The following is a 20,197-nucleotide window of genomic DNA, read 5'->3' on the forward strand; positions in this document are numbered from 1 at the left end:
GCATATCACTTTATATTGCTCCTCATATTTTTCCTGAAAGGTTTCTGGGGGGAGTTATCTTTATGTCGTATCTCCAATATTTTTCCCCATTGGGGTTTTTAATGGGATACCAATGACATAGTGGTTTATTTAAATCACAAATAAATATGCTATTTTCTCCTTATTTTCCAATAAGGTTTAAATGAGTTTTTATGGCATATCATATATTCCTCAGATTTTTTCTATAGGGTTTTTCGAGGAATTTCAGCTTATAGTTGCATTGATCTCAAGGAAGATTCGATCAAGAGGGAGTGTTGTGAAATGACACCTATACGCGAACGGACGTCTACAGACGAACAGACGTCTCTTCACGAGTGATCTCATCCATCAAGCACATGATTAGTGGATAGGATTAGACAGTTAATTTTAGTTCCAAAGGGCATATCTGTTGGGAACAGTTGTGTCCCTTCGTGACACCTCTTCACTTGTATAAATATATTTTCGAGATCAATAAAAGCAACAGTTCTCCTAAATCTTGTTCATTTTACATTCACTTCTAACACTGACCAGTGAGCTAAAAACTATTTGAGTCCTTAGCTAAAGTGACTTGTTTGTATCCTCAAGGACTAAACGTTACACAACTAGTTGTTAGTCCGTGTGATCCAAAGAGACCCTCAACAAATGCCAACACGACCATGGACTTCAAATACTTGTGGAGTGCTCCTAAATCTATCCATGACTTCAAACTTTCATGTGAAAAGAAAAAAAAAACTGATTCGCACTGGCTTGTGGCTTTGTTACCGCATACTCCACTCTCTTCCAAATTACGGAATGTTTTGGCTTTTCTATATGCATTGCTACATGAAAAGATCAAGATGCCCAAGAGGACGGTGAATTGGGCTAATTCTAAATTTCTTTGCAATAATTAAGTTCTATGGTTAGCCCAATTAACCCCTTGTGCCTAGAAAGTGTTTCTATTGATCTATTGTATAAAAGTTTAGTAACCTAGGTTCCAATCCTACTATAGCATGACAATTCTACGAATGTAAATGACAAGAAATGAATTGCTCAAAGTAAAGAGAGAAGGAGAAACGCGGCGATATTTTGCCGAGGTATCGGAGAGTCGCCACTCCCCACTAGTCCTCGTTGGAGCACCCGCGCAAGGGTGTAGCTCCCCCTTGATCCACGCAAGGATCAAGTGCTCTCTACGGGTTGATTCTTTGACACTCTGTCGGGATGAATCACCCACAACCGCTCACAACTTAAGTTGGGTCATCTACAAGCTCCGTCGGATGATCACCAAACTCCCAATCACCACCAAGCCGTCTAGATGATGGCGATCACCAAGAGTAACAAGCATGAACTCTCACTTGACCACGACAAAGCCTAATGAGAAGGGTGGATGCACACTTTGCTACTCTTGCTTTCACTAATGAGGGCTCTCTTTGGGATTCTCAAATCTCAACCACCTCACTAAGACCTTGCTCTTCTTGGCACTCTCAAAGATGTTTCTCAGCTGTTAGAATGAGCATAAGTATCCCCACACATGAATGGAGGAAGTATTTATAACCATGGCTGAAAAACGAACCGTTATGTGCCTCTGTCGGGTGACCGGACGCTCCGGTCAGTTCTCCCCGAACTCTAGTGTTTAAGTTGTGACCGGACGCGTCTGGTTGTGATTTTCCCTCTCTGGAACCTTATTGGAGTTGACCAGACGCTGGGACTCAGCGTCCGGTCACTTCACCTCTCAGCGTCAGGTTGCACCAGACGATTTTACCTTGATCAAATGAACTGACCGAACTCTGCGCCAGCATCCGATCAGTATTTGACCCTCCATTCACTTCCAACTCTCGATCATATATGAATAAAGTTTGCTCCAATTGATCTAAGGGCTTCTTAGGAGCTACCTAGTGCTGAATTTAGCAAGTATGCACCACACCTAACTCACTAGGCTCACTTAGGTCAAGCTACCCGTCCATACCCCCTTAATAGTACGGCCAAAGAAAAAAAACAAAATCCTAAACTACTCTAAGTGTCTCTTCAACTCCAATCGATACTTAGAACTAGTCCATCCTTAACCTTGTCATCCATCCTTTGAAAACCGAAACGGTTTCCATCGTAGGGACATAACCAACATGATAGCCCAATCGATCTCCATTACCATGACATAACTTAATTACCTCTGCAAAACACACGTTAGTTATAGTAATCACTTATTATCATTAATCACCGAAACCTAACTAGGGCCTAGATGCTTTCACTACACATAGTGTACATCTAAAAAACAAGGCAAAAGCTATATATCTAGAAAAAACAAAACATCTTATAATTTAGATTAGAGTACAACACTATGCCCTTTTATGCAGACTTGATTCTAATGTTCTGAATTAGAATGAAACCCTTTTACCTAATCAGCTATGATGCCTTAATTCATGACTTCACATCTTACTTGAGGTTTTCTTTAACAGTCTACTCTCTCCGTTCCAAATTGTAAGTCATAATTTTTACGAGTAACGAGATATAGGTTATGTCTAGATATATATAGAGCCATTCGCTGCAGATTTAAACCACCGCGGCTGCAAGGCTTCTAGTTCATGCTACAGTCTTGACAAGGGCAAGCTGTAGCGGCTAAGCCGCTGCGGATAGGGTCATAGTAAAAGCTGTATATCTAGAAAAGCCAAAACAACTTACATTTTAGAATAGAGAAGAGTACAAAATGCTGAGTAGGTTATAATTGTTTTTTTTTCGAAAATTAGTAGGTTATAATTTGTACTACTTCTCCAACGATGCTGGAAAACATCTTTACCCATAGGTGCTAGAAACTACAGAATCTCCTCAATCTATATTAGTAGGCCCGCCAGGTTGAGCCCCAATATGTAAAAATCAGTGTCCTTCCTGGTCAAAATAAAGAGAGCATGCTAAACTAAAAGTTCATAGCCGTGCGGAACATTCAGCAAGGCGACAACCATATCAGATACAACTTAATAATTTTACAACATGCGACAACAGTGTCCAGTGAGCCCATGCCAGTCTAGCTCTTGGTTGAGGCTTGTGTAACCAGTGAAGCAATTTTGGTCGAGAAGAAATTTTCAAGCCTGCGTGACCAAAAACAACAAAATCGACAGTCACATGGTGGATTCCAAAAGCTTGAGGTAACCAGAGGCCAGAGTTGCAAGGTTTTCAGCCCTAGTCTGCCAGCTGGTGTAAACTGTATCAGCCAGATTTAAGCTGGGAATTGTGCCATTTAGAAGATAGAATGGCATGGTTGATTATATAGGTTAGATAATGTGAACATGATAAAACAGCCAACTAGAAAATCTCCGAAAACCAGATGTCACTCAGTTCCCAGCTGACTGGCCAGGAACATACCCATCCCTGGCTGCGAGAACGAAGTACATAAAAAGAACTCACCGTGTCGCACATTTGTAATAGATAGTATCTGGAGAATTGTAAGTTCTTGCATTGTTGAACATTCTCTTCATGTCGGCTACAAACATCTCTAGGGTCACATAATATTGATCAGAGTCGACTCTTCTTAACATCGTCTTTAAATCTGCAGACAGGCATGCATTTTAAACACTGGTTGTTCACCTAAATAAAATGTCACTTTGATTGTATAAAGGAGTTATAGACCCTGCAGTTCAAACTCACCAATAGGATCTTTGATGATATCATAATAGTCTGGAACATCTCGTGAATCCACAGGCTCTTTAAATGGCCAAGCATCAGGATGTTCACTCAGATTCTGCAATGGGATGTCCGTGTTACAAGTAAAAACAAATCATTTGATGTCTTTCTCAATTTCATATGAGCAGGAGTACGTCTTTTTAGCTGATTTGCCATATCTTTGGTATGGAACTACATAAATCTATGGTTGGTATCAAGGTACATCTTTATAATATTCAGTGCAATCAACTTGTATGAACTACCCTCTCCGTTCCAAATTGTAAGTCATTTTAGCTTTGTCCTAAGTCAAACTTCTCTAGCTTTGACAAGTTTATAGAAAAATATGTTAACATCTACAATATCAAATAAATACACTATGAAAACATTTCATGGTGTATCTAATGGTTTGATGTTGTAGATGTTTCTGCATTTTTTAACAAACTTGGTCAAAGTAGAGAGGTCTAAATTAGGACAAGGTTAAAGTGACTTGCATTTGGAATAGAGGGAGTACTATGTAACATGTACCATCTGCTAAGATTTGTGCAGATAAATAGATAACTTGCCTTCAACAATGTCCGCATAAGGTTAGTAAGTTGTTGCCTGTAAGTATTATAGTCTGGGGAGAATGCTGATCGTGATTTAGAATGACCCCACTGATCAGGCGTCCACCCAGCTTCCCCTGCATCACATTAATGGCCAAGCTCATTACTAAATCAACAGTAAAGACATAATAAAAAAATGGAAATAAACAGCTTTCTCTTACAAAGATAGGTATTGTATGTTTAACAGTCCCTAGTATTTACTCCTGATGCTTTTACTTATTTGAGATTTTCAAAACGAACCAACACTAATGCACTCAGAAATTTGAAACACCTTTTGAATATATCAGCTGCAGATAATTCAGCATGCAGCATGTTTATAAAATCGGGATTTTACCAAATTAAAATACAACATCCAAGATGGACCTCCTAAATGCCAAAACCTGATTATAGAGGGTGAACAATAAAATATCCAAGATAGTCCTCCTAACTGTCAAAAACTATCAAGGGCGAACAACAAAACAAGTCTGAATATAACAACTTACTCAGACCAGGGATATCTTCTGGCTTTATCAGTCTTCTTGGAATGCCAGCTTCTTTCTACAAAGAAACAAATATGAGATACTTATAAATGATAGATCTTACATTCTTACTATTCTTCATTTGTATTCGTATACTATCTAGCACAAACCCAAAGAGAACAAAATATGCATGGTGATTGGCGCAGGCAAGCCTCATTCATAACAAGGCGTACCAGCCTCTTTTCCTAAAGGTAATTTCTGTGCAGCTGACAAAACAAATTATTCCTAGAAGTAATTTCCTCTACAAAGAGAATCAACTACCGAGTCTCTTTATACCTAGCAATCTAGCAGTTTGCAAGTGTACTTGTGTTGTGTCTTGTTTGTGTTGTTTCGGGGAGGATTTTTTTTCTCCCTGTGTACTCTCCTTCTTAACAAAATGATACGAAATCTTCTTGTGTGTTCGAGAAAAAAGAAGTTTCTTTGTACCTAGCAACCTAGCAGGTCCCCCCCCCCCCCCCCCCCCCCCTGGGTTCCTCCAGAGTACAAAAATAAGGGGTGTTTAGATGAAGCACGCCCCAATATAGTTGAGCCCATGAGGGAAAAAGCTAACCTTCTGAAAATCAATTCCTGGATAAACAATATGGCAGTTAGAAAGCTCTCTAATCTTCTCATCAATGGCCTGTAGAAATGTAATACAGTGAACGACAAAAGGAAACAGACATATTTAATCATGAGCTGGATGCATTGTGTTTAGTGCAGTCATTAGCCTATTATTACTTTACCTGCCTTTGACGTCGAATCATTGTTGCCAGATCAACATATGGCAGCTTTGGGTCAATTTTACACTCCATCAATATTCCTCCATCATAGTCTTTAATGTACCTAGAACCAGCAAACTGTTAAGTTCAACATTGGCAAATAAACTCCTAAAAAGAATATGGAACGATTTAATTGGAAACAAAGACATGTAAATGACAGGCTTACCCTTGCCATCTTTCTTTGTCCAATGTGATCTCCTTTGTGAAACCCTATACGTTGCCAATGAGAAAATAAGAAAAAAAGGGGCAAATCACGTCCTTTTGCAATGCAATTTTTTACTAACAAGTATGAAAACAATTATTTTGGACGTCATACCTACGAGAATTAATCTATACCTGACTAAGAAATTGCTTGCAGATAAATTGGGACGTTAAAGTTCAAATTGATATTAATGATTATACAGGACATTCAATCCAACCCATCAATACTCCACATCCTTCTAAAGCATAAAGAGGTCTTAAGTATTTTGAGTTATATCTATAGTGTGAGGTTAGGTGTACTACGTATGTCACACATGTAGTTTCTGAAGTTTTTTAGTTACTGATACATGCAAACAAGAAATTGAAAGAAATAGATTATATAAAGTAAAAGGTCAGGCAGCCATACCTGCTTTACAAAATAGCCAACAGCATTATTATCAGCATAGGTTAAGAAATGTGTGAGCCCATCAGCATCCCGTGCATGTTGCTTCAAATGATTCATTAATCTTGTTCCATAGCCTTTAACTTGCTCATCAGCTGTGATAGCACAAAACGCTATTTCTCCAAACCTCTGGCTATGATTTCCAAAATAAAAATTAGCACAATAAAAAAATGCGGGATAAACAAAAGCATGCACATGTTTCCATCCTACATTCTAACTTGCCAGCTGTTTTAATATTATCAAAGCAGTGGATTTCCTGAATAAGTGCGAAGTTACAACGCAATATCTTGATCGGCCAACATTTGCTCATAAAGTGAGTGGTGTCAGTTGTGAGCCATTTGCTTTTAGTTGCGAAGAACTATTGGATCTTCAAATAGAAAGAGCGCATATGAAATATCAAATATAACATAACAAATAGTAAAGTAACCAAAGTGGCAGCATTACCTTGCATAAGGGCGATAAGTAATGCCTCCCACGACAATATTGTTCCTGATAACCATCATTGACTTGTGCGTTCTGCGGCATATGGCACAAGGAGTTAGAGCCTATTTGGATGCTGCCTCCCAGGCAACTTTTCTCCCAGGCAACAATCTAGACCACAGGCAGATGAAATCTACACCTGGGACTGCATGCCTGTGCCTGGCAAGTTTCCAGGGTACTAAGCAAACAGGCCTTAACTACCACAGAAGGAATTTAATCTTATTCCAATTTCCAAAGCCGCAAAGATTATGAGTAAATGCTAAACCATAGGCGGATTATATTGGGCATTACCTATCCATGACAAGGCGCACAATATATTCTTTGGGCATATTAGGAAGCTGCCGGGCGAAGATATTCTTCAAACCTACCAACCTGCGGAAGACACATAATTCATAAAAACTAGCACCATACTGCTCAACAGAGTAGTCAGAAATGCTACTAACCATATCATGTGTTCATCAACACCATCGTTAGAATAACAGAGAAATTTTAGCCTTCCCGAATCTTCCTGAACAGATTCAACTGTCTCAGACTCTCCGCCACAAATCAACTGATACTATCAGCGGGCAGGGAAAAGTGAAACAAAATAAATAAAAAAGAAGCCTTGACCTCGCGTTTGAGGCCCTCCTCACGGGCGCTGTACGCGCCGCTGGTCTGAAGGTTGTCCGTGAACAACCCCTTTGGGTCCTCCTTCCCGTCGCCAGAGGTCGCCGAGCCGGGCTCCGGCTTGGGCCCTCCGCCCGCCGCAGCCGCGGCGGCGGCCGCCGCAGCAGACACTGATGAGGAATCCGGCTTCGGAGGACGGCCGGAGGCGGAGCCCCCACCCGGCGCGCCGTCGAGGCGCGCGGCATTGAACGTGTGGAGCGAGTCGTCGTCGTCGTCATCGTCGGAATGTGAGGAAGATGGAGAGGACGGGCGGGAGGGCGAGGATGGGGCCGTGGAGGGGGATGACGGCGCGGTGGTGTCGTCGTCCTCGTCGGCGGTGGCGTCGGAGAGCGACGACGGCGGGAGCTTCCGCTTGCGGTGGGAGGCCCCGCCGCCGGAGGTGGCGCCGGAGTGGGACGGCGACGGCGCCGCGAGGCCGTCCATGCGGGAGAAGAGGGGGGAGGTTCTAGAAGGTTGGGGGGTTAGGGTTCTTCGGGAGATCTGGGAGCGGAAGCTTCCGAGGTGTTCCGCTTGTTCGCGGTGCGAGAAGAGGGGAGAGAAGGATGTGCTTTCGAGTTTGGACATCGGTTGTCTCACTGGCCCGTGGGACAGAAATTGGACCTTGTCACTGCTTTGGGACCCATCAACATTTTTATTTGATCATATTTAAAAATAACCAACACAACTTTCATTTTTTATTCTAACAACGGTAACATAGTGTTGGCAAAATCACGCTGCCATACCACGCCATATACATGATAAGGTGTGTCACGCTAAAACGCGCCAGATACCAGCGTATACTTTACATGAAAATTGTGTCATGCCATTTCTATTGGTCTGTTGACAAGACTATCCTCTTATTTTAGAAAAAAAAAATATTTTTTATATAAGGTCATATGGAGATGATTTTTGTAAAAAAAAAGTACAGTTTTTGATGAGATCTAAAACTTTCTAGCATTATACTTATTTTTAACTTTATAGTTGTAGAAGTGTGTAATTTAGAAATATGTATAGCATACTTTATGGATATTAAATTATTTTGTCATGAAAATTTATATTAGTATTTATATGTAGATTTAAGAGAGATTTTTTTATTATTTATGATGACTAAGATGGATAATTTATACAAATAAAAATGTGTTACTTTATTTTTTTCATAACGACATATATAGGTAAGAATGCAAATGTAGAGGTTACTTTGTTTTCTTATTGTGAGAATATGTAGGATTTATTTTTTTTACTACCGCATCTTATGAAAATTATTTTAATAAAGCCTCCGTTAGAACCTCTAATTAGTAATAGTAAGATTGCTTCAAATGTGATAATGATGTGAAGTTCTCTCTCAGATTTTTTAACATATGCATGGGATTTAAGCCAAAAAAGAAGCGTCCTTGCAAATTGGTAGGCTTTTTATGGCAAATACAACAATATAAATAAACTTGGACAATGTTAGTTGCTCTTTATGTAGTGAGGCAACCATGCTAAGGGCACTCTTAGGTAAGTGATGTTTCTTCCAATCAGTTTTGCTGCTATTATAGATTTCAGTTTATTGCATACTTCGTGCAGAAAATGCATTATTTGTTTGAATGATGTTATCATTCCTTTTCAATGTATTATTTTTCTCCTTCCGAGTCAGAGTTGGTAGCCTAAAAGTAGAATCTCTATCACATATAGACCAACAGGAGGAGCACAAACTAGACGACCAACCTATGAGACTTTATATTGAGAAGAAACTAGCACCTAAATTCAAATCGAAGAGAACTCAAACTTGGCGGCCTAGGCATACGTCCAAACATTCAATCAAATTGCTAAGCTCCTTGCAACCTCTACCCCTAGACAAGCCTAATTCTTGGACCTGTGTTGACCCAACCTTGTAGGGTTCACGGGTGATGCATTGGAATAGTCCGACTTTATGTAAATAACAAGAGCAGAGAAAGTCAAGGATTCAAAGTTAAGCCCCACAACATGCATCCGCAAACTGCGCAACTAGAGCATACAAGAAAGGCAAATTTTTCCTTGTACGTTCCCTAAGATCTGCAAACAAAAGCCGTCTTATCATCTGAAAACAAATGAATCTGTATTTGGCCTGAAGCACTACGGGATACAGTAGATTTGCCGAGTGCCAGGGGCACTCGGCAAAGCCACAAAAACACTCGGCAAAGGCTTTGCCGAGTGTAACACTCGGCAAAGAACACATGGCGTATATTTTAACGACAAAGAGCTCTTTGCCGAGTGTCAATCATCGGGCACTCGGCAAAGACTTTTGCCGAGTGTCAATAAATACTCGCCAAAAATAAACTCTCGGCAAAAAAAGGTTAACGGGATGGCACGGTGACGGCGCTTTTGCCGAGTGCACGACGGAAACACACTCGGCCAAGTTTCTAAACTTTGCCGAGTGTCAATCCAAAAACACTCGGTAAAGTTTCTAAACTTTGCTGAGTGCCAACGCCAAAACACTCGACAACATTTCTAAACTTTGCCGAGTGTCAAGCCCAAAACACTCTGCAAAGTTTATACACTTTACCGAGTGTCACGCCCAATACACTCGGCAAACAAGCGCGCAACGGCCAGATTTTATGGCCACTTTGCCGAGTGTCCATTAGAATACACTCGGCAAAGCCAAAACACTCGGTAAAGAAGGTTCCCAGAATAATAGAAATTAAGCACTATGTTAAGTTTGAATCCAGTGACTTCTCTACTGCTCGGCGGAAACCTTAGTCTGAACATGTTAGAAATGCTAGCTGGCTGAAGTAGATTTTCGATACTAGTTAGTTGGCTAGCTGATTATTGAAGTAGATTTATTGAAATGCTAGCTAAGCTAGCTGATTATTGAAGTAGCTGTTTATTGAACCCAGAGCTGATTATTGATGCTGATTATTGAAATGCTAAATACTGAATGCTAGCTAGCTGCATGTCCTATCAGTTTGTTATCAAATATGGCTATGACAGTACTGTATGTGTCTTATCAAATATAGAGTAGCAGTAACAGATAAACCAGGGGAGCACTCGGTCAGTTGTTTCAAGATGCAGTATAAGGTGACTCTACATCTCTACCTAGTCACAAAAACATGCAAAGTTTTCAATCTAAAGTTCTCTAAGTCATTTTATGCTAACATCTAAAGTTCTCTAAGTCATTTTGAGCTAACATCTAAAGTTCTCTAAGTCAAAGTATTTAATCTGCAGTATAAGGTGTCAAGTGACTCACATGAGTAGTTGTGGGTTGCTGAGGTGGAGGGAATAGCATCGGTGGCGGTGGCAAAGCTTGACCCATACTCGATGCAAAATTCTGCATGTATTGGAACATTTGGTCTATTCTCAACCTATTTTCTTCCTCTATCCTCTGCCGCTCGGCCTCTATCCTCTGCTGAATCATATGCTCCATCGTCAGCCGTTGTTCTTCCTTCATGTTCTGCCGCTCGGCCGTCACCCTCTGCTATTGGATTATGTACCTAGTCCTGGCTGCTATTGGATCTTCTGGAGGTGCGCCAGCAAGTAACACCCATCTGTATACAAGTGATACTGTATCCTCGTCCGTATCCAATGACTGCAACATTCAGTTTCAGCTCTGACATAGATGAGATGAGAGCTAGGAAAGTCCATTCAACCTTAAGAATCATTTGTTTTCAGTTTGAAAAAGAATAAAATTCTTATTGTAATTAGTGCAAGACAATCTATAAATACAGGATCCTTCTTGCAAGCAGCAGTGCAAACCGGCTGTCTTCTAGAAAAGAAAAGCAACCAAGTACCAGCAATGGGCTCCTCAAAGCTCATTGCAGCCGTTCTTCTCCCAGCTGCTGCACTTGTTATCGCCCTCCATGCCCCAACGACCAGCGCAGCAAACTCCAACCTCTTCCGCGACTACATCGGCGCCATCTTTAACGGTGTGCAGTTCAGCGACGTGCCGATCAACCCCGACGTCCAGTTCGACTTCATCCTCTCCTTCGTCATCGACTACACCACCACAACCGATCCTCCTTCTCCGACGAACAGGCAGTTCAGCATTTTCTGGCAGGACTCGGTGCTAACGCCCTCCGCGGTGGCCGCCATCAAGCAGAGCAACCCGAACGTGCGGGTGGCCGTCAGCCTCGGCGGCGCCACCGTGAACAACAGCCCGGTGTTCTTCAACGTCACCTCCGTCGACTCCTGGGTCGACAACGCCGTGTCCTCCCTGACCGGCATCGTCCAGCAGTACGGCCTGGACGGCATCGACATCGACTACGAGCAGTTCCAGGCGGACCCGGCCACCTTCGCCGAGTGCATCGTCCGCCTGGTGACGACGCTCAAGAGCAACGGGGTGATCAAGTTCGCGTCCATCGCGCCGTTCGCCGACGCCGACGTGCAGAGCCATTACCAGGCGCTGTGGTCGAGCTATGGGATTAGCGTGATAGACTACATCAATTTCCAGTTCTACGCGTACGACGCGAGCACAACCGCGGACCAGTACGTGAACTACTTCGACGAGCAGATGGCCAACTACCCCGGCGGCAACATCCTGGCCAGCTTCACCACGGCGCCGACGACGACCTCGGTGCTGGTTGATACGGCGCTCAGCGCCTGCCAGACTCTGCAGTCGCAGGGAAAGCTCTACGGCATCTTCATCTGGGCTGCGGATTACTCTAAGGCCTCCTTTGGCAACGAAGGGTGACTAACCCAGGGAAGAAAACTGAGGGGAGGGATTTTTCTGCACATGCTAGTCCCCTCTCCACCCAGAGGGAGAGATTTCACGTGGGGGATTATTTCCCTGTGGCTGTTTGGAAGCATGCAGTTGCAAGGGGAGATGGATGATGGGATCAAACACCTCCGGCCCAAACAAAGCGGTCAGATGAGCATGCATACATGGATCAGTCCTTCCTGATGGCTCACATGCTTCTGTGTTGTGCATCTATCATGCTCAGGATTCCAGGAATAAGTCTTGGCTTATTTGATAACTTCACTATAGATATAGTATAGAAACGACTTAAAAAATAAGAAAAAGAAAAAAACTAAGAAAAAGAAAATAATATAAGAAAGCCACTACATATCAACGCTAGCATCGCATAATGATAAAAAAATCTCAGGAATGAGTCTGTTTACATAAAATTACATAGGTATTTTAAACTGAAATCAAGTCTTTGGGTAGCTACATAGAAGCCAGAAATATTCAATAATCATTACAAAATTTGACCACACTCCACTTGTCTCAAAACATGCATTTCTTCCACCAAAACCTCTACAAATAACATAAAACGAAAATGGTGAGTTCTTGTAACAGATTTGGCTTTTTCCAACAAGTTTGTATATGAATGAATCATATATAAAAAGAAGTTTAAAGAATAAAGCCGCACCAAACTAACACATACAGAGGCAGTTCAGCTCAAACCAACTAGTGGAGGCTTCTTTCTTTTCTTTTATCATACACAAACATGGAATGGAATCGAAAGTTCGTTACAGGCTACACCTGTCACTCTGTCAGCTGAGTTTCTTGCAGTGTAATACATGCAAGAAGTGAAACATCTCAACACCTTACTTCCTGAATACTTCTAGAAACTCAGCTGTAGTATGAACATGCTTGTGTTTATAAACAATGAAAATGAACATGCTTGACCATCGTCAGATCATATTCCATAAAAAAACCACATATCAAGTAAAGTTCTTGGGTCAATACTTGTGTAGCAACACAATTGTACCTTACCACAGGAGATCAATACCTTACTAACAATTAGTTGGTTAGATCTTAGTTATTGCCATATAGGCTTAGCAGAATTATTGCCATATAGGCTTAGCAACTAGAGCAGCAGGAGGAGCAAGTGAGGTTCTAAGTGCTCGGTGATGTGAAGTTTAAATTGGCCTATTGTCATACTTCAATAGTACAGTAAGGACAACAAGAGATGGCCTATTGTCAATTCTCTGCTGCAACGAAACAAAACAAGGCAGCAGCAGGTTATCTTACAGCCACAATAAGCAAATTACAAATGTGGAAAAGTTGTCGGCACACATGAAAATTAAGACTAGACAGAAATGCTCTTCAAGGATCAGTCACTGAAAACTGTTGTTGGATCAAATAATATACCTGATATCTTCTCAATTCAAACATTGTCTCTGCCAATATTGCCTCCACCAACATTGCCTCCACAGATAGCACTGCAAGTTAGCATAAGGAAAAGCATTAGCAGCTAAGTCATACCAAAGTAAACTAATCCAGTGGCAGCCAAGCATTACCTAATCTGCTGTTTGAGCCAAATCAAACGAACATTTTTGTTTTTCATTTTCATGAATACCTCCCTGTCAATCTCAGATTTGAAGATATTCATAGCATACGCCTTCTCCACATCAATAAGTTCCATTGCATCCACTTCATCAAGACACTTGTCAACTGAAAATGCTTCGTCTTGTTTCTTCTTTTCATTCAGAGCTTCCATGGTTTTATTTGTTTGCATCTTCTTAAACTGCACAAAACCATCAATAGCAGCACCAATATGACTTTGCTTACACTTTCTCCCACCACTCATTTCTTGCACAGAATCTTGATTGGAAGGTGCAGATTGAGCTTCATTGCGTGCACTTGAGACGTCTAGCCCATCAAAAATAGCACCTAGACTTGTGCTATCAGACACTGCAACAGGAGCAACTGGAGCAGCAGGAGCAGCTAGAGTAACCAGAGCAGCCGAAGCAGCTGGAGCAGCAATAGGAACAAGAGGAGCAGGCTGCAAGTGCTCAGTTGATGTGAAGTTTAGATCTCCTGTAGCAACACTTCCTATGCAAAAAAAGGAAGAGTTACTACTTTTACTAGAAACTGATGGGTGGGCGAAAAATAGGAACACTTCCTATGGTTTAAATCTTGTCTAAACAAGAAAAATAAAGTATAGGATTTATTGATTTGAATGAGCCTGTGTAAGAATATGAGCTGTTGAGGAAGGAACTTAGTGTGTAGTTGTTAATACAACTTATTTTTGGAGTTGTGCTCTAGTTCCTTTGATTACTAGGACTTTCTATCGTGAAATTATGATGTATTTGTCGGTTCTGTTATGCTCAAGAATCAAACCCCTGCCATTTTTGCACTTCGACAATGTTCTGATTTTACCATTCCCAAGGTGATGATTTGGTTCAAGGAAATGAGTTGGTTGTTTCTGAGGTAACAACCCCTCCTACTACTGGAACCAGACGTAGGAGAAAGAAGTCCTTGGTATGGGAGCACTTCACTATTGAAGCCCTGCAAGCAAACCTTTGCTTACAACTCTGGTTCAAAGATTGCTGGGACTAGTCATCTCAGGAGGCACATCACCTTGGGCTCTTGTCCTAAGATAAAGAATCAAGAGCAGAGGCTGGCACTGCCTTCAACTGGAGGGACTGACAATGATGGTGAGGGAACTATAGAGCGGCCAACCAAGAGACGCTACAGATATACTGGTTATGCAAATGCTGATCTAACACTATAGTGCTCAGTTGATGTGAACTATAGATCTCCTTATTTCTTTCTTCCTTTTTTTAACGGTGCGCCTTTGCAGCATATAGGAAAGCAAAGCAAAGGCGAGAAAAAAAAGCAGAGAGAGATCGCTCGCTGCATTTAGAGAGTGGGCGAGTGAGGCTGTGAGAGTGACTAATAAAAACTAACTCTTCCTGTTCAAGTGCAGGCATACTATAACTTAAACTAAAAGCAGTGCACAGTCATACTATCAAGTTAGATGGTGCTTTACTCTCAAGTAGAACAATAAGGCTACATAACCTTAGAGAGAAGTTTCAAATAACATACCAGCATACAATGACGTACAGTCTTCATATAAAGGAAACGGCTTCTTCTGGAACCTAGCCATTTTCCATTATCCTATTTAATACCAAGACAACAACATAGTTAGTACTTGCAACCAGAATATGGCAACAATTTTTTGGTTCAGTGAAAAAATCTTACATTTATTAGTTTCTTCCATTTTTCCGGTTCCGCAATGACCATGGCCAATGAGTCATTCCAACCAACATCACTATCCTTTAACGCTACATGTATCGCCTTCCAGCTGCCCTTTAGCTCCTTTTCCTTCTCTTGTAGCTGCTGCTTTGTGAAGCGTGCTAAAGGATACATTTGGGTAAACTTCTCTGAGATACTTCTCCAACCCTCTCCACTCCATCCATTTTGACCCCTGAACAAGGGGATGTTCACATGGTCCCTCATAATGTCAACAAGCCCTTTCTCATATCTAGAGTTCCATGTAGCCCTTGCCTTCGACATTGCTGCAAGAAATAATTACAGAAATACATAACTCATAAAATATTATAGAATGTATTGAAGAATTTATTATAGAATATTGCATCACACAGAAATACATAAATCATAACATATTATAGAATATATTGGAGAATTTATTACAGAATGTTGCATCACATAATGTATTACAGAAATACATAACTCATAACTCATAAATTACATTCCAAACACTACTATCCTACACATTGTAGGTAGCCCACATCTGATGGGCTATCTGGTCTCGTAGGGTATTTCCATGGTTTGATTCCATCTCACTTGGGTAGTTAGTGTCTCCCTCTGGCATGTCGACATAATTTGATGGGTTGATATTATCAGGTATGATGTCTAGCCACTCTTCACTCCCATTCAACCCTCTAATGATGTTGTGAAACACAACAGCAGCTGCTGAAATCATAACTTGAGATTCAATTGGGTAATGTGTCCCCACTTTCAGAATTGGAAACCGCTTTTGAGAACCCCAAAGGCCCTCTCAATGTGATTTCGAAGAATCGCATGCTGATGATTAAACAATTCCTTGTAGTTGGCATATGCATTTCCCCTCTGGCCACGTCTCTTGAACTCACTGAGATGATACTTAACTCCTCGGTAGGGAGCAAGGAATGATGGTGTGTTTGCATATCCACCGTCTACAAGATAGAATTTGCCTGCTGGCACAGTAAATCCCTTGCCAAGAGCAGACCGCAACACTCCTGCATCAGATGCGGATCCTTCCCAACCAGATGAGATGAAAGTGAACTTCAAGTCGAAGTCACAGGCAAACATAACATTCTGCGATAGTGTCCCCTTCCTATTTCTATAGGGACTAGGCCTTGTCTTGTCCAATTGTGATTGGGACATGCGTACCATCGATAGCAGCCGATGCAGTTCTGCAGGTAAGAAAATTTACTAAAGATTTGGATTGTATTTAGGAATGGTATTAAGGAAAGTGTACTGTATGTATTAACCGACCTAAAAGAATGGCATAAATCTAGGGTCACATGTAATCTTCATGTGTGTGTGGCTTGGATTCGGAAGTCTGATGAATTTTTGGGTTAATGTTGGAATGATATTGAAGACATCATATATTTTCCTATGCACTGTCTCACCACTATGTTGAAACTCCTTCTTTAGCCTCTCTGTGCTTGCATTATGAGAGAGCATGAACATAAAAATACCAAGTTGCTCCTCAATCATCATACCACGTGTGTCACGCAGCAAGTTCTCGGCCCTGAGAAAGTTTGCTATAGTTCTAAATATTTCAGCCTCCATCCTAAATTCTTCCTTGCACCAATTCTCGTGTCCTTCGAGGATCTCTTTAACCTTTTTAGCACTAGGAAGAGAAGAGGTATGCTCAGGTGTTTTCTCTTCATCAAGAAAGGGCATTATAGCAGGGAGAAGAACAAAGAATAGCTCCTCATCTTCTTCTTCCTCTTCCAACAAAAAATTCCTAGCAAGCTCTTCCCAAGAAGCCATCTAGTGTTACATATATGAAATTATATTATTACATATATATTACCAATTCAAATCAACTAGAGAAAAGGAGAGCACTCAAAGTAGAGAAAACAAGTATTAGAAGGGCAGATTCAAAGTATTAAAAGTCTAAAAAAGTTGAGAAAACAAGTATTATAAGTAGAGAAAACAAGTATTAAAAGTCTAAAAAAGTCAGAAGTACCTAATTATTTTCTATAACATTCTATACTTAGAGAGGTTTGGTTAGCATTACAGCTGTCTGTGGCTCCGACAGTAGGCCGCAGATAGAATGAAATGAAGTGGGAGACACTCCAGACAACCAAGATGTTTGCAGGCTAATATATATATCTAAAAAATGTTACATGAATCTGACATTATGGAGCCAAGGGCAGAATCAAAAGGCACCTTGGCCCATGGCTGGCTGCCATGGAAGACACTATGCTACAACTGCTTGCATGCATCAGCATAGCATCACAGACTCGACTAAAGACTAGCCTAGCTCCCTTGAACAACAAGAGCAAGCACCGGTGAAATAAGGTGAAAGCAGCAACAGGCACACAACTCCTGAATCCAAAGCAATCAAACAATCATCAGCATCAATCAAAACTACTATTGCGTCTATCGATCAAACAACTATACTTGAAGCACCAACATAACTCCTAATACTAGTCCAAGTGTTGATGCGCTATGCTATGCACAAGCAAAGGAGAACCAAATCAATCCATCCTTGTAGAAGCAAGCCAAGCACAAGCAAAGCTCGGTAGTGAGTGAGTGGTCATGGATCCTTGAGTAGCTCTATGATCCAGCACCTACTCATCCAGGCATGTATGCATTCATTTTTTTTAGAACAGGACTGACAACAAAAACAATATCCAAATTATCTATTTTAAAGCCAAAGGAATATGACCCACTATGCTTAACAAGGCTAGACAACCCAACTCAACTGTACTTGCATGCTGTCAATTTTCGGTTATCCTCTTTTTGAGGACAATTGCCGTCGTATAGAATTGGATTGGACCACCAAACATACTAGTCATGTGGGCTATTGGGCTTGGTTGCTGACAAGTACGTAAGGCTAATTCTAAGCCTAAACGACCTGTTTGATTGCTGCTTGGGAAATTTGCCTCGGCCAGGGATAGTTGCCACACGTCCGATTGTAGAATTTTGGGGCTAGAATTGTTTACCTGGACCATACATGCTTGATAGGCCACAATCAAAACAGGCCCTAAATGCATTTAGATCCTACTAGTATTTGGTAGTGTTGCCATGTAAAACTGGCAAGACATTCCTTCAAAAAAAGAAACAAAGAACTAACAAGACTTGAGAATTATGGGGAATTAGATTTGACTTGTTTCCCATTTTTCAAAATAAGTGCTGGTTTTGATAAATTTGTCAAATTATATACTGGACAAAACATGATATTCTCAGCATGCTACTATAAGCACATCCAATGAGTAAAAGGTACACATCCAAGTCGCAGAAGCTCAAACTTGGGAGGGACAAGGAGGAGGGAGGAAGGACTCACTAGATCTTAGGATGAGGCAAGGCGGCTAGGCGGGGGCAGTCATGGAGCAGTGGAGATTGAGCCGGTGCGGTCCGGTCGGTGGGCGGCGGCGGCACTAGATAAGCTTCACGCAGTCGAGCGTTGAGGTGGCGGCGGCAGCCCCAGGATCTACAAGAAAGAGAAGAGAGGATGAGACCCGAAACCAGATAAAACATGATATTCTTGGGAGAGAGGAAGGGCTCACCGGTTCTTGGGACGAGGCAAGGTAGCCAGGTGGGGGCAGTCATGGAGCAAGGGTGGAGATCGAGCCGACGTGGTCACGTCTACGGGCGGGCGGCGGCGGCGGTGACGGTGGCACTAGATCAGGCTCAGGTAGGTTGAGGCGAAACCCTAGCGGAGGAGAGGCAGCGAGAAACAGTCTGAGAAGAAAACCAAAACCCTAGCGGGATAGGTTGAGGCAGGCTCACCATTAGCGTGAGTCGAAGCGACAAGAAGGCGGAGGAGAGGCGGCGATGGGATGCCGGGGCGACAACGGTGGCCTCGCGACTAGCGGCTACGTGAGCGAAGGAAGAGTGTAGCACCCGGTTTTAAGAACAAAACTAGATACACACCATATGTGAGCCCAGGAAGTCAAATCTCACATATAGCTACAAATAAATGTAATATCAATAGACAATGCTTAAATACATAGCATAATAGTATAAAGATTATAACCTCAGAGTATAGACAGCGGAAAGACAACTCCGATCTTTAGGCGAAGACTCTAAATCCAAAGGGACAACTGACTGGTTGATCACAAGCCTAATTCCTCTAAACTCTAGCAATCTGGTACCCATCTGGGATTTTTATCTAAATAATTAAAAAATAAAGCAAGCATAAGTACATATCATACTCAACAAATATAACATGGTGTTCATGAGGCTCAAAAGCCTGACACTGGTTTAACTACGATTAGCTTTTAATGAGTCATGATTTTAGCAATTAAGTAGCAATAAGTTCATCACAAGCCCATATAAATACATGATTAGGCAAACATGAATAATGAATAGCATAAACAATTAACCATTAGTGAACATCTTCATCATCCATATCATTAGTGTTCATCATCTATTCCATAAGGGTTCTAAGGCCGCTCGTAACCGTGAGCACGGCTGATATACCAGTTTTACACTATGCAGAGGTTGTACACTTTCACTGTGAGTCATGATTTACCCTTTCGCCTGAGGTCACGAGCCTCTTGACCCACTACCAAGGAAGGTTGGCAGGGTTTACTATGAAGCCTTTCAAAGGTTCGTCTAATAAGTTAGGGCTGCTAAGGTTTCCCCATCAACAAGCATGAACCCCCCTCCAAGGAGTGACTAACAATATACAAAGAAACCAAAGTGCACTCTCTTGGCAGGCCAAGATCATACAAACTGGAGCCCCTCTTGCGCCATAAAGGTAACCTCTAACAAGCTAGAAAAGGTCCTCATACTGAGCTAAAGCCAGAGCCATATAACCCTCACAGCTGTACTGTAAGTCCCGGATGATCACTTACAGATAAGTCCTTAGGGAGAGGAATCTAGAGCACCATAAAAGCAGCCCAATGCTCTAGCCCCCTGATTCCATGTTGCTAAAAACATCTTTTAGTGTTTATCGCATATACCATTAGTCAAGTTACAAGATCATGGTTGTAGTTGAGCACTAGCAAAGCTACCCAATGCATATCCCAAAGGCA

General features: G+C 41.7%; 3 protein-coding genes and 1 pseudogene across 3 annotated transcripts; 1 reads left to right on the top strand and 3 right to left on the bottom strand.

Annotated features, from left to right (window-relative positions):
- Positions 1-2,702: 2,702 nt before the first annotated feature.
- Positions 2,703-7,821, bottom strand: LOC136539127 (histone acetyltransferase GCN5-like). Its single transcript, XM_066531068.1, has 13 exons — positions 7,256-7,821; positions 7,090-7,154; positions 6,938-7,018; positions 6,611-6,682; positions 6,131-6,299; positions 5,690-5,733; positions 5,488-5,587; positions 5,316-5,384; positions 4,730-4,784; positions 4,209-4,324; positions 3,631-3,724; positions 3,391-3,532; positions 2,703-3,074 (listed from the first exon to the last, which is right to left on the bottom strand). Exons 1-13 carry the CDS (start codon positions 7,733-7,735, stop codon positions 3,011-3,013), a joined length of 1,551 nt encoding a protein of 516 aa, XP_066387165.1. The 5' UTR covers positions 7,736-7,821; the 3' UTR covers positions 2,703-3,010.
- A 3,221-nt stretch (positions 7,822-11,042) lies between these two features.
- On the top strand, positions 11,043-11,936 carry LOC136536716 (chitinase 2-like). Its single transcript, XM_066528916.1, has one exon. The coding sequence runs from the start codon at positions 11,043-11,045 to the stop codon at positions 11,934-11,936; it is 894 nt and encodes a 297-aa protein (XP_066385013.1).
- Positions 11,937-13,356: 1,420 nt separating this feature from the next.
- LOC136536718 (uncharacterized) lies at positions 13,357-15,680 on the bottom strand (annotated as a pseudogene).
- A 795-nt stretch (positions 15,681-16,475) lies between these two features.
- LOC136539128 (uncharacterized) lies at positions 16,476-17,162 on the bottom strand. Its single transcript, XM_066531069.1, has one exon. It carries the CDS (start codon positions 16,977-16,979, stop codon positions 16,476-16,478), a length of 504 nt encoding a protein of 167 aa, XP_066387166.1. The 5' UTR covers positions 16,980-17,162.
- Between the last annotated feature and the right edge of the window lie 3,035 nt (positions 17,163-20,197).

This window comes from Miscanthus floridulus, chromosome 2, assembly GCF_019320115.1.
Source record: "Miscanthus floridulus cultivar M001 chromosome 2, ASM1932011v1, whole genome shotgun sequence".
Classification (NCBI taxonomy): Eukaryota; Viridiplantae; Streptophyta; class Magnoliopsida; order Poales; family Poaceae; genus Miscanthus; species Miscanthus floridulus.

Coding starts and splice junctions, on each gene's coding strand:
- LOC136539127 (XM_066531068.1), bottom strand. CDS start 7,735: ATGGACGGCCTCGCGGCGCCGTCGCCGTCCCACTCCGGCGCCACCTCC. Junction 5,385..5,487: donor TGATTCGACGTCAAAGGCAG/GTAAAGTAATAA, acceptor ACATTTCTACAG/GCCATTGATGAGAAGATTAG. Junction 4,325..4,729: donor AGAAGATATCCCTGGTCTGA/GTAAGTTGTTAT, acceptor AATGTGATGCAG/GGGAAGCTGGGTGGACGCCT.
- LOC136536716 (XM_066528916.1), top strand. CDS start 11,043: ATGGGCTCCTCAAAGCTCATTGCAGCCGTTCTTCTCCCAGCTGCTGCA.
- LOC136539128 (XM_066531069.1), bottom strand. CDS start 16,979: ATGGCTTCTTGGGAAGAGCTTGCTAGGAATTTTTTGTTGGAAGAGGAA.